Source organism: Cheilinus undulatus, linkage group 14 (genome assembly GCF_018320785.1).
Source record: "Cheilinus undulatus linkage group 14, ASM1832078v1, whole genome shotgun sequence".
Taxonomy (NCBI): Eukaryota; Metazoa; Chordata; class Actinopteri; order Labriformes; family Labridae; genus Cheilinus; species Cheilinus undulatus.
Window position 1 is genome coordinate 24,987,198 of NC_054878.1, and position 13,682 is coordinate 25,000,879.

At 38.6% G+C, this 13,682-nt stretch overlaps 1 protein-coding gene across 1 annotated transcript in view; it reads right to left on the reverse strand.

Annotated features, from left to right (window-relative positions):
• The window catches only part of snx17 (sorting nexin 17), a 41,946-nt gene that overhangs the window by 6,293 nt on the left and 21,971 nt on the right, over positions 1–13,682 (reverse strand). Inside the window, exons 6-10 of the mRNA XM_041804710.1 lie at positions 12,916–13,006; positions 8,568–8,655; positions 3,939–4,008; positions 3,193–3,285; positions 2,740–2,943 (exon numbers count right to left, since the gene is read on the reverse strand). Of these exons, the coding sequence (XP_041660644.1) occupies positions 2,740–2,943; positions 3,193–3,285; positions 3,939–4,008; positions 8,568–8,655; positions 12,916–13,006 (546 nt within the window). The remainder of the gene's footprint in view (positions 1–2,739; positions 2,944–3,192; positions 3,286–3,938; positions 4,009–8,567; positions 8,656–12,915; positions 13,007–13,682) is intronic.

Here is a 13,682-nt window from a genome sequence, read left to right on the forward strand (position 1 = left end):
GGTGCATGATGGGTTCAGTTCAAATTAAATCTGGGTGGCAATTATTTTCATTTTTGTTTTTTAGCAACGCAACATGTTGTGGAAGTCCTGCTAGGTACAGGTGCACTGCACTGATATTTTTAATGTTGGGGGCCATAAAATATTAGAATGCAGTCATAATCTGTGCTTCAGATGTGAAGACATCTTACTTCAGTGTTTTTATACTCTATTTAATTCTTTAAACATACATTCAGTAAATAAAGTATCCCCTTGGTACAAAATATTCTTTCTTTTACACCAAACACAATCATTTTTAAACTTACTTTCTACTGAAAAAGGCTGCAACCTCAAGAGAGCCTCAAACATCATCCAGCTTACCTAGAGCTCCTCCAGAAGACACTGAGGAGCATTTGTGTGAGAGCTAAGTACTGCTTCCCATAATTAATAACACTGAAATAACATTGACATGTTCCTTTAAATTTTTTCTTTTATTGTTTTCAGTCATTTTACAGTTGCTGTAGCACTAAATTTGCTCCTCTGTAAACAATGTTGTTTTATAGTATATGTACAAATGTGCAGCTGACTGACTGATGGAGTCATCAGCCTCAAACAGTTCCTGGAAAATAACAAAAAGGGAACTGTTTTAGTAACGACCCTGAAGCTGCCCTGATTGGTGTGTGTGTGTGTGTTTTTTTTCTCACCAGTCCTGAGCATCTATGTGGCCTGAAGTTCTGAGTGAAGCCCTGGGTAGTCAGGCCAATGTGACATATCTGGCTCACTGGCTTACGTGCAGTTAAGGAGCCTGCCAACCACAGGAGCATCCCAAGTCTCTTAAATTGCGTCCATGCGTCTCACACTTGAGTCCTTTCTTACATCTTTGTCCCTCACTCAAGAGAAGCATGGAGAGACTCAAGGAAAAAAGTTGGGAAAAGAGGAAAAAGCCATGACATTTCCTTAGTAGCATCACATGAGGCCACTTCCATTTTTGATGACAGCATCAGCTTATTATTATCAATCAGCTGTTGGTCATCTTTAAAAGTGGATTGTGTATGCAATTTACAAGGGGAAAAATAACTAATTACACTTACTCAGATAACTGGAATTTGGTATTTTTATGGTACTTGTACTTTTTTAGTACATTTTGAAATCAGTACTTTACGTAAGTTTTAACCAGAGTAACTGTACTTTACTTGGGTACAGCACTTTTGTAGTCTGTTGACTACACAGTAGCACGTATCTCAGGGTTAAACATTTCTCAGTTGGTTTTGACTCTTTAAGTGTAATTTTAACTTCATTCTAAGTGAAAAGGTCTTCAGTGTTGAAGTTATTTGACAGTGTTTTTGTTTGTAAGCCAATGGTTCGCAACTGGTCTAGCTTTGGGATCCACCACAGGTTCCATAATCACAAATGGAGACCCAAACAGTCAGATTTGGATAGAAATGTGTCTGTGAAAATAAGACATATAATATAAAGAATAACATTCAAAGGAAGGAATCATGGAAGATTTCTGAAAGTTTCTGGTAAAAATCCTATAAAAGATTTAAAAACAAAGTGCCATTGAAAATTCCTGAAATGCTACTGGAGAAGATAAATCTAAGGAAACTTCAAACTTTTTGGAAAAAAATTACCCCAAGTTTCCTTAAAAATCTTTGAGATAATGCCTATGCCTCCTATGAGTTTGGGTAATCCATAATCAAAATTATTAATTCAAGGAGAAAAAATTTATGCAGAGCAATTTTCATGTCCTTTCTGCCATCAAAACTTAAAAGATGGGACCAAAATAATTAAAAGACCCATACAAAGATTCACAACCCCACTAAAGACAGCTTCACTACCCACTTTGGGTCCAGAGCCACAGCTGAGAAACATCACTTTAAGTAGTTTAGAGCTTTGGTACAGTCCTCAGCATGGTAGAGGACTGGAGACACATCATTTGAGAGACTTGAAACACACCTCACAAGCTCTTTCTCAATTTCAAAAGACATGACAGCTGCTTGTTTGAGCTTCCTCCTTTTGTTACAAATAGGAGCCAATTCATATGAATTTTCCATTCTTTCTTCTTTCTAACACCTTGAATTAATTAATTACAGGGAATCTGTAAGTCTTCCTGATCAGTCAATGATTGCCTCCTGCTCAAATGAGTCTTGCAGCTCCTGACTGTGTGTCATGTCCACTGATCAATGACAGTTAAAAGGTGACAGCCTTGTTGTGTGTGCTGATCTTATAGAAAATATTGCATCTCTTCTTTCTTTCAACTTTTATTTAAAAACTTTTCTGTCTGTTATTTTAGTTTATTTATATAGAGTATGGATGAACAAGAGTGGGCTTTGTAGCTGCTTCCACTAACTGAAAACCATCAGATTCCTTCTCACCAACAGGCAATTATCAGTTCAAAGAAAAGATGCTCTTGTGTGTGAGCATGGTGGATCAATACAGCTCCGTCCTGAGTGGGCAGTGTGTTTGGGTTATTAGACTGATGAGGACGGATGGCATAGAGGTCAGCACTTTGAGCAAGCAGCAGGAGTAAAAACTAACGCTTGGCAGGGCTAAAGAGGTTTGTTTCTGCAGCAGCGGTGAGAGGAGGCGTGTAAACAAACACATAACACATTCCAGCTTGAAGCTTCTTCATCTCTTCTCAGTCAGCTCACAGTCTCATAACAACATGGAGGGATTCCAATTTGAGTATTTAGAGAAACAGGCGACCTTGAAGGTGAATCCACTCATCCTCACTCTCTCTCACAGACAGACACACAAACTTACTGAGGATGTGACTCGCCAGCACCTCATGCGCGTGACCTTGAAGCTCCCCTCCTTCATCTGTTCGTTGGGCAGCTTGACGTGGAAGTTGAGCTCATTGTTGCCCGCGCTGACAATGACTTGGCAGCCCTTCTCGGGGAAGTCGGTAATACATGGATCAAACTTGATATAGCCATAATATTTGAGGGTCTGACCTAGGTGGATAAACTGGGGAAAAACACAAAAAAGCATGTTTTTTTCAGCTGAATCTCTCTTAAAAATATGCTTTTGTCAAATCCCTGGAGATAGTAAGTCTGGATTATGAAAAATTCATATCAGGGGAAAAATTAGACTAACAGCATCCCAGTATGCACTGAAGCCTGTGTTCTCTACAGATTTATCCTTGGACAAAGGCTTTTCTTTGGATTTGATCATGCTGTAGAGGTAGAATTATCTAGAAAAGATGTCATTGCTTACCTCTTTCTTAGAGCCTTTTTCCTGCAGTGATTTGAGCTGCCTGTGTTGGTCTTTGTTGACAAGTATCCAGCCTCTCTCAATGTCAGACACTGTCTGAAAAAAAAGAAAAGGAAGGTCATCTTTCTACCCAATACAAAGCAGGTTTCTGTGTTTCTTTGGGTACACATGGGAGAAATCACAGCCTAAGCCTTTCATGTAAACAGTGCAGGCTGGCAAATTATTGCAAAGACGCATGCACACTCTTGCTAACACTGTTTATTTCTCTTTGATTCATTTCTAAAACCTCCTGCAATTCACAGGCAACACTCAGCAGTTCCAGATTTTTATCAAACTTGCAGCCCTGAAAATAAAACTGCTTAACACAACAGATCACAGTTGTTGCAGCAAAAGCCATGTGCTGCCAACAGGATCACAAGAGAACATGAAGAGGAATGACAGTAGAGGTGTTGCAAAGTCAGAGCAAGCTGACATCGCAATCACAGAACAGTGAGACCTTGGGGACGGACGGAGGCATTTGGAGGCTCTGAACAGCGCTTGATTTGGCTGTCTTGTTGCTGGTGCCAGGCAAACTCAATAAAACACAACAGAGGCTATATGTAAACAAACATAATCATGTCTAATCCTGATTTTTTTTGTTTGGTTCTACGTCTCAAGGGGAAACTTGTTTAAAAGGTGCTTTTGTGAGCACTTTGGCTGCTGAAAATAAACAAGAGTGGCTGTGTTAGCTATGTAAAGTAGCCTCTTACCTGGGCGTAGAGCAGATTCAGGCCAACTCTGTTGTCCATGACATCACTATCATATGCCATGTCCCAGTAGCTGGAGAATAAAGCAGACACAATTATTACTTACCTTTTTTCAACAAACATTACATATAAGGAAGAGGCATAACACCCTGAATACCTCCTTTTTTGCCACTAAACATATAATCAACTACAGTTGTGTCTATCAGGGGTCATCAATTACAGTTGTACAAGGGCCAGATTTTTCCTTGATAGACACTTTACAAAAATAAAGATTTTAGTCTAGTAACACATTTGTGTTTTGAAAAATATAAATCTGTTTAATGTACATAAATCTTTGCCTTTAGCTGTGAGATCAGTCCTGGCCACCTACTCTGCAGCCAGCCACAAGGGGGGAAATGAGATATTTTGGCCGCATATTTGGGGTTTCTCATGTTGTCCATTACTGGGTTTGACACTAATATACTGCGTTGTGATTGGTGAAAAACATTATAAATAGTATTTACAAACTATTATGTACAGGTTGGATATGTTACAGATTGGGTGTGGTGGAGCTATTCATATGTACACCTATATACACATATATACATACACAAATATATGTATACAAACGTGTGTACAGATTATACTATCATTTATTGCACAGATTATTTGGAGCAGTTGCTGTTGTGGAGCCTAACAGCTGCAGGAAGAAAAGACCTGCGATACCTCTCCTTCACACACTTCAGGTGGAGCATCCTCTCACTAATGGAGCTCCTTAGTGCAGTGAGTGTGTAAGACTTCACAAGGATCTGCAGAAACCCTGGGATTTGACAGTTTTGAGGCAGGAGTTTGAAGGATGTGTTGAGGGATTTGGGGCCAATGGTTATAATGTCAGATCTTTCATAATGGTAGGAAATCCGTGTGCATCCATTTTTTTTATATTTTGGGGAGGCAGTTGGTTGATGTGGAGTTGGTTTCTATGGTGATTGAATTGTTGAGACGTAAAGCTGGACATCATCAGTGTAACAGTGGAAAGGGAGACCATTGTCATAGATAATATTACGGGGGGGGGGCAAGTGTGTCATCTGTTGGTTCTAAACAGCTAGTAAGTGTTTTAAAAAAGGCCAATTTAAAATAACAGAATCCAAACATCACATAAATAATTCAACACTATTCAAATCAATGCACTGAGAAAGCTTTGCATGGTAAATGTTTCAGCTCAAAGCCAATGAGATTGTGGTATAAGCATTCCTATTACCCATCTATCTCTTTGACAGTTGGTCTGCTGAAGGTGGTTTGTGTTTGAATGGTTTCTAAGGCAGCACTATGGAGGTATTAGATGCTATTGCTGGTACATCTGTGCGCAGAGATGTGTGGGTGCTGGAGGGTAGCCTGAGGAGTGAAGCGTGACGTTAAAAAAATGCCTGAATTCAGTTTACAGAGTGAGGATCACATCTGGGATTACATGTGAACATGGCCAAAAATGTGCTTCGAAAAAGAGACAAGAAAGGATAATGGCTTGCACACCACTGTTTGAAATGTCTTCATTTCAAACAGCACTGGTTCGAAGCCGAGATCGGGATCATAATTGCCCAATCAATTATTTTATTCACTTCCGCTCTTAGGCAAAAACCTCAGTAAAGTCATGTCATAACACTTTACTACAGGCATGGAAATTTAACAAGTTGTAGCCATATGACACACAGGCTGGTAGTGGGTTGAGCAGATGTTGCCTGGCTGCATCAGCAACTAAAAACAGGTTAGAAAAGAGAAGACTGAGAGAATGTCATAGAGATACTTTTGCATCACAACTGAAAAAACACTTTAAATTCTCCTTGTTTCCATGTTTTATTTAATGAATTCTGTGGATTAAAGGTAAATTTTTTCTTTGGTTTGAGATTATGCTGGACAAAAACAAGGTTCTCAAACAAGTTCTCTGTGTGCCTGAAAACAGCTTTTCCCTTCAGTTGGACCTGATCCTCCTCTGGATCTCGTACACTGGGGGTCTGTTTTTCCTCCACCTCCACTCTTTAGTTCTACATTTATTCTTCCCTCGCTGCTCCACACTCCTCAGAGAAACTAGGTCAGGAGGACTAAGACTTTCCTTGAGGCAGAAAGAAAGTAAACATCCTGTGTACCTCAGTCAGTGGGAGGCTGGCTGACAACACGTGAGGAAGAAGAGAAATGTAACGCTGAAGAGGGGAGAACCGAATTTGTTTGCGTGGCCCACCAAGGAAGATTTTCATATTTTTGAGGTGTGCAGCTCATGCTGACAGAGGCTCATTTCCTTGCACAAGCAGCCCTGACCCTCTGCCCTCTCATTTAATTTTAAACTGTTTCCATAAAGATATCCGAGCCATAAATAGAGCTGGACTCCGGGATTTTCTATGGAGCCAAAGGAAATACTGTTCAGCTACACCACACGGGCTCTGCTGATTTTAGGGGCTGTAACATTTGAGAATATGTCACAGTTTAGTTTTGTGTAGCTGTAGATGCTTTGTGTTTAAAACAAGACTTGTAGTTTTGTGCAGTCTTTGCTGACCCGCCCATTGCTTCACTCTCCGGTTCCACCGACCTTCACACAGCAGTTTTCTATTCAATCTTGAGGGTTTTCAATTCAGTTAGGAAATGTCAGGGAGTTTGTGGATACATTCTGGTGAAGTTTAAAGCGTTCTACATTTGCTTATCTTTTCTTTCTTTAAAAGGCATTCTAAAATTAAAATGGCATCAAGTAAAATAGAGAGAAAAAAACTTTTCATGAGGTCATGAAATGAGTTGTTGATGTATGCAAAAAAAATGCCTGAATCAGATGAGCTGTTTAACAAGCAGGCCTCCCACATATCTGCTTAGGCCCCTGAAAAACTCAACAAATGGGCCCTCCCCAGTTGTGATTTATCGACGATACCAATGCATGCGTGTTGGATCAGCAGCATTTGTGCTAGCATCCTGGCTAGCAGTTACCTCTGCTTTTCATCATTTCCTCTGTTCATTTTTGACTTTCTTAGCCAATTTTTGCCACTTTTGCATATTTATGGATCTGTAACTCATTGTTACCACTTTTTAACTGCTTTTGACCATTTTTCCTGCACTTGTTTCCTTTCCTTGCCCATTTTTGTCACTTTTCGCAATTCAAATATCTGCCTCTGTAACACATTGTTGCCACTTTTTAACTGCTTTTCACCATTTTCCCAGACCCTTTTTGACACTTTTATTCCATTTTTGCAACTCTGTGACTTCTTTTCTACGCTTTTTACTGCAAATTTTTGCCACTTTTTGCATATTTTCAGCTTTTTATGCCATTTTTCTCTTTTCCTGATTCTTTCATTAACGTTCCCTGAAGTTAATTCAGTTCCTTCTACATTGTTCTCTGGCCTTCAGCCCTGATTTGTGTGCACTTAAGCTTAGCTATGGGGTCTGACAAAACCTCCTAAATGGTTTTGTTCAAATAGGTTATTCTCTACTACAGCAAATTTAAATAAAGCATAAGTAAATAAATAAATTTTATGTTGCTTTGATAAGAGTGATTAATATTCAGGAAAAATAAATTATGGTTACAATAGATTAACTTTAAAATAGACAATGATTCTCCTGATCTCCAACAGCCCCCCATTTGGCTGGGCCCCAGAAAGCTTTCCTCTTTATGGGTGGCCTTGTTCACAAGACAGCTCTAATTAGTAGTATATTACTCTCATTATGGTAATATTGCAACTCAGCGTTCCATTACTATATGTCAGTAGAAATAAAAAGCTGAGACCCCACACAGAAGTGGTTTAACTACCAACATAAGATGTTTTTTTTAACAGGGTTGGGTCATTAAGAATCCACAAAGTTTGTTGTTTGTTTTCATTCACACTTTGTGAATTCTTAATGACCCAACAAACTTTAGTATAACTTTGGAATTTCTTTTTCTTCCAGGAAAAAAATCCTAGTGGCTTTAAAGTTTTGTTTTATTCATAACCCAGAAGATATTCAGTTCACTGTTGCAGAGAATCTAAAGCAACCAGAAAATATTCACTAATGATTGCCTGGCATGAAATTTTTTTTTCTGTAAAAAAGTGACTTAAACCAGTTTATTAATAATGGTAATTCATTTTCAGTTGTGAGAAACATTTATTTCCTGTTTCTCTTAGAGCAGGTGAGTAAAACTTGTGATATGAGTCATTCCCAGTTAATATTAATGCAATCTGATCAGACTGTAGATACATGTCTCAGTCTCATCCCTCATTTTTCTTTAGTGACAGCAAAGTGCATGACCTGTGTTCTAATATAAGTTGGAATAAATTTTAAATAATGACTTAGGTCTTTTTCTCAAATTAACTTGTACTTTGGAGATGATGGTGAAGTCAGATAAAACAGCCGCTGGCTGCTCTGACACAAGAAGACCGCTTCACTGCAGATAAGGAATAAAGGAGGAACACCCAAAATTAAAAATGAAACTGGTTCACTGAATGAAATTACACCAAATTCAGCAGGCATATTCTGCTCTTATGAAAACACTGACACCTAACCTTTTAATAATACAGAACAGCATAAATATGGCATGAACACTTTGGGGCAATGAATCAGAGAGATAATCACATGCAGAGGAGAAAGCTTCGGGGAGGGTGTGATGCAATTTAAAGTAATGATGTGAGCAGAGCAGGTGGTGGGTACCTTTTCCGCAGGATTATGTGAAATTCAGAGCTCCGCAAGCTGGTTATGGAAACATAAGGCAGCTCAAACTCCTGCAGCTTCCGTACAACTGGAAGAGAGAGAGAAAAAGAGAGAAAGTGACAGCTTCAGTAAAGTCCCATGGACATTTGATGATCGCAACGACAAACAATGAAGGATGGAAGAACTCCATCTGGAAAGGTCCCATGAGGCTAAAACTTTTCATGTGTACGAGTTTTTAAATAAAAAAAAAAAGGACAGAAAAAAGATAATGAGCTGTGAGTGTGTTGTGTGTTGGGGGGGGGAGTTGTGCCTAATCTGCAGCTGTCGGACTGCGTCTTACTCCCTGAGGAGAGTGAAGTAGATCTCAGGTGCTTAGCTATCCTGCTGCCGGGTTTCCAGCCATCGACAAATAAGCACAGCACTACAAATCCAATGGCTGAACAGCAGTCTGCAATTAGGACTGTTGAAGCATTTTCTTACTCTTCTCTATAGTCTAACTTAAAAGAAACAGAAAACCATGTGGGTAACTTTGATGTTTGAAAATCTCTGAAGAGATTAAACAACAGATGCAAACTCAATGCTTAAAATGTTTTCTAACATTTTAAAACAGACTGAATTGGTAGGAAACTATGAAAAAACGTGCATATGAAGAATAGCAGAGTTATTTCAAACTGCTCCTTCTTGGCGTGTCTTTGCATATTTCACATTGCATATTGATTTACACACAGACTCATGGAAAACTTTCAGCCTGTCAGAGAGGGATTGAATTCTCATAGCTACCCCATTGTGTCAATACTCCCACCAGTTTTTGTTTGATCCGTGGCCTGCTGCGCCAGATTTATTCCAGTAGTCGAGTCATATTCAACACATGGCCGCTCTCTTTCAACCAGCTCAGATTTAAGCTGTGCCAAGAATATACAACATGCCTGCAATATGTACAGATTCCTCCAAGTTCACCTGGCAGAGTGTTAAGCCTGCCTGAAAGGGATTTGGCGTGAGGTCTGGAGGAGTGTTTGGCAAGTGGATGACAGAAGGAAGAAAATTTGGGGGAAAATGAAGGGGGCTTTGACCTGACAGGGCTATAAAAAACAGAAAAATGGCAGTTGAAACATCTGTGACTTTGTTTTGCTTTTCTGACAAAAATATAGGGGCAAATGTTTCACCTTGATTTATGTTCCTTAATAATTAACCAGTGGAAGAAAACAAATGTGTCAACACCTCCTGAAAGCTATCGCTAGGGTTTGAAAGATGACTGTAAATAACATTACAATATACATTGTTTTTTCATCTTTATTGCAGATAAGACAGTGGACAGAGCTGGAAATATAGGAGAGAGAATAGAAAAGGAGACACAGGTCAGATCTAAACTCAGGCTGGCTGCCTTGAGGGCAAAAGTCTCAGAACCCTGCCCCATTTTTGTGGAGTTTTAGACAGAACAAACAGACCTACCTCAGCTTAAGTATTTTTGTTTTCATCCGCATTCCTTAAACTTTGAAACACGTTTTCTGGGCTGGTGTTTTAGGTCTGAAGTACAGCTTATTTCTTGTACCTGAGAACAATGTGTTTTTGTGTTCTTTCAGGCACTTTTCTCAGGATTGTCTCAGGATTGTCTCAGGATTGTCTCTACTAACCTGCTGTTTTTATTGGAAGATTAAATTTTAATTTAAGAGTTTAAGCTCCCTAAAAAAAGGTGGCACATTTTTAGTCAGCGCTCTACAGAGCAGGTTGTTACAGTGTGGTTTGTAGCCCTCAAAAAGGCAGAAAAAGCTTGATTTGACTGGCTCTCTTAAAAAAATCATTTCATATGCACTACATTGCCAAAGTATTCACTAACCCATCCAAATAATTTGAATAAGGTGTTTCAATCACTTCCATGGTCACAGGTGTATAAAATCAAGCACCTAGGCATGCAGACTGTTTCTACAAACATTTGTGAAAGAATGGGTCGCTCTCAGGAGCTCAGTGAATTCCAGCGTGGTACTGTGATAGGATGCCACCTGCATTCTTTCACAACCATCCAGAAAAAGGATTCCACTTGCTGATGAATTTTCTTAAGGTTTATGAATTTTACTCAGGATATAGGATTAATGTAACAAAAACACAGGTATTAACATTTAACTATTCCCCATCTCAAGAAATTAAGGACACATTTAACTTTAAATGGAACTGTAAAACAACAGAATATCTCTGAGTCACAACAACTAAGAGACTTGACAAATTATATGAAGCCAACTACAATGTGACTGTTTTATTATTTATTTCAGACAAACAAAATAAAAAATAAAACAACAATAAAACAATTAAATTCCAAGGGTATATAATTCCATAATGCCATACAATCAATAAATAAAGCATTTCATGAGTCTGAAAAGGAGTAGGAAGAAGCAGAGGCTTTTCGAGTCCTACCCCAACTTACTCTCCTTTTATAATAACCACAATGTGCTTATGTTGCTTTACCACAATCCCCCCTCACCCATCCACCCCCTCAGTCATTCACTCACTCATCCTCCCATTCACTCTGAAGTGTAGCAAAGGCAACAAAGACAAACATGATACCAGATGTGTATCTCAATAGATGAGCATCTCAATCCACAAGTCTAACAGTTCCAAAAGAAAGAAAATGATAATAATAATACAAAAAATAAAATAATTTTTTCATGAGGATTAATCCAACAGCCCTTCGGCAACACTTGGCTCTCCTCCTGTGATTCTATACCTTTCAAGAATTGCGTTTTTAGAAGTTTTATTAAGTTGTTTGACATTTTTACTCATTTTCATATGTTTTTCCAGACCATTCTACAGTGTCATCCCACAGACAGAAATGCACATACTTTTAAGAGTAGTTCGAACACTGGGTTGTTTTAAATTATGCTCCCCCCTTAATTCATACCCTCCCTCTCTGACCAAGAACAATTTATTTAAGTTACCAGGTAGTCATTTATTTTTTGCTTTATAAACTTACAGTTTTAAATTTTACCAGATCCATAAATTTTAACGTAGTTGACTTTAAAACAGCTGATTGGTGCGGTCATTGTAACCCGCTTGCACGATACTTATTGCTTTATATCTTATATTGTAAAATAACGATATATTAAAAAATAGTTCTATAATCTTATGTTTGTTTCTTTGTTTCCTAAGCAAGTTATGCTTCTCTCTGAATGCCTATATGACATTTCTGGTGATATTTTGCTGCTACAGTTGGGCAAAGGAATTAATAACTGTCCAGCTCATTGTTCTTATACTGTCTTGCTCCTGAACGTTTTACTACATAACTTTTAACAATAAAGTTTAACTTTGCTGGGGCACCGTGTTGGAAATAAACAAATTAAAAGGGTGTACTCTAAGCACAGATATGCTCAATGGACATGTTGAAAACTTTCGACATTGAATAAGGCAAAAAAATCATTTGATCACTTTGTATAATCTATCCTTAAGAGAAAGTAATGATGCAATATACTGTACTGTTTGTGAGGTTTGTATTATTCTTCACTGTTTCTTGTTTCCAGATAAAATAATTAGAAGGCAAAACAAAAACAAATACCCAGAGCCTATTTTTCTGCATATATCATTGGGCTATTCTGCAGCCATTTTCCAGTTTTTAGAATTTTAATCATAGCAAATACTTTCTCCCCATACACTAGTCCATTGTGCAAGCTCACACCAATTTATACACTGACTGCACAATCGTTTTGTATGAGGTCACCAGACACACACAGGCCGACTCTCACAGTGCCTCTGTGAGGAGCCTAATAAATGAAGGATCCATTATACCAGCAGATACAGTAGGAACTCGGATACAAGACAAGACTCTCACGAGGGGATGCAGTTCTTCTTTTTTAATTAAACTGGAGTGAATCTCCAAAGAAAGAGGCAGATTAACCCAGAGCTGCTGGACTGTTGCCAGAGCAAACTCTTTACGCTTCATTTCAGGGAGTTTAGTGAGACAAAATTATGAGCATGAAATTACCGTGGATAATCGTACATAACTGTCCCTGTTTGGAGGCATAATTCATCCTCTGAGTTTTGTGTTTTCTGTGTGTTTACAGGGAAAATGGAGCTTTGCTGGCCTGATAAAGGAGTAAATTCTAGATTATTTCTTGAGAGTGTAGTGTACATTTACTTTCCTCAACAAACATGATTGCTTATCTGAGGGTTTCCAGCTGTGCGGACAAAAAACAAAAGCGCCTGTTTTCAGTAACTGCTGAAAATACTTTCCAGGCTGACTATAAATCCTCAAGCAGCAATAGATTTTCTTCACAAATGAATTACTTTAGCCTTTCTTCCTCTTTACATTCCATTCAACACAAGATTTTTTCTGTCCTCTTCAGGAACAGTGGTTGTTACTTACAAGTTAAACCTCCGTCCACACCTTCTCTGACGAGGAAGAGACTGAAGTAACCAACAAGGTCGTCTGGAAGGTCGAGCTTTGCTGCAACAGCCTGCAGAAAGACGAGAACGAGACAAAGTTCATTTTTATGGTCCTATGTAATCAAGTTGTGTATTTAATAGTTTTTCCTTTTTCTTCAAGTTAATAATTGCTAGTTTTAAAGACAAAAAATGTAAAGAAATATCATACTTTTAGCACGAGTTTTTGAAACTAAATTTAACCAACATAAGACTTTGTTTAATGTTTTAACAGCACACTTTAAACCAATAGTTCTCAAGTAGTGCAGCTTCAGGACCCAGTACCACTTCCTCTATGACAAAATGTGACCCAAATTTCTCATAAATTCAGCCAATCAAATTATATAATGAAACAGGAGTCTTGTGAAAACCTAATATGGGACATAATATCACAACATTTCTATATCCAAAAACACTACAGTCTGCGTCTTTGAAAAAGTAAACTGGTTTTACTCATTGTCAGAGGGTTTAGTTTCTGATTGCCGTGTCAGTTTTGATGGCTTCATGTCAGCATGTGCCAGCATCTCCCTGCACACATAACGTGGAGCTTTTTGTACCTTTTTGTCCTCAGTGCAGCAGCTGTTTCACACTGGGTGCAAGTATCCTGCGTGACGGCTGTGGTGCATGTCAGCTCTGGCTCACAACATCACAGCTTTATACCAGAAGCATGTGTGATGGCTATGTCTTACTGCTGTCACAGTCACGTCTTTA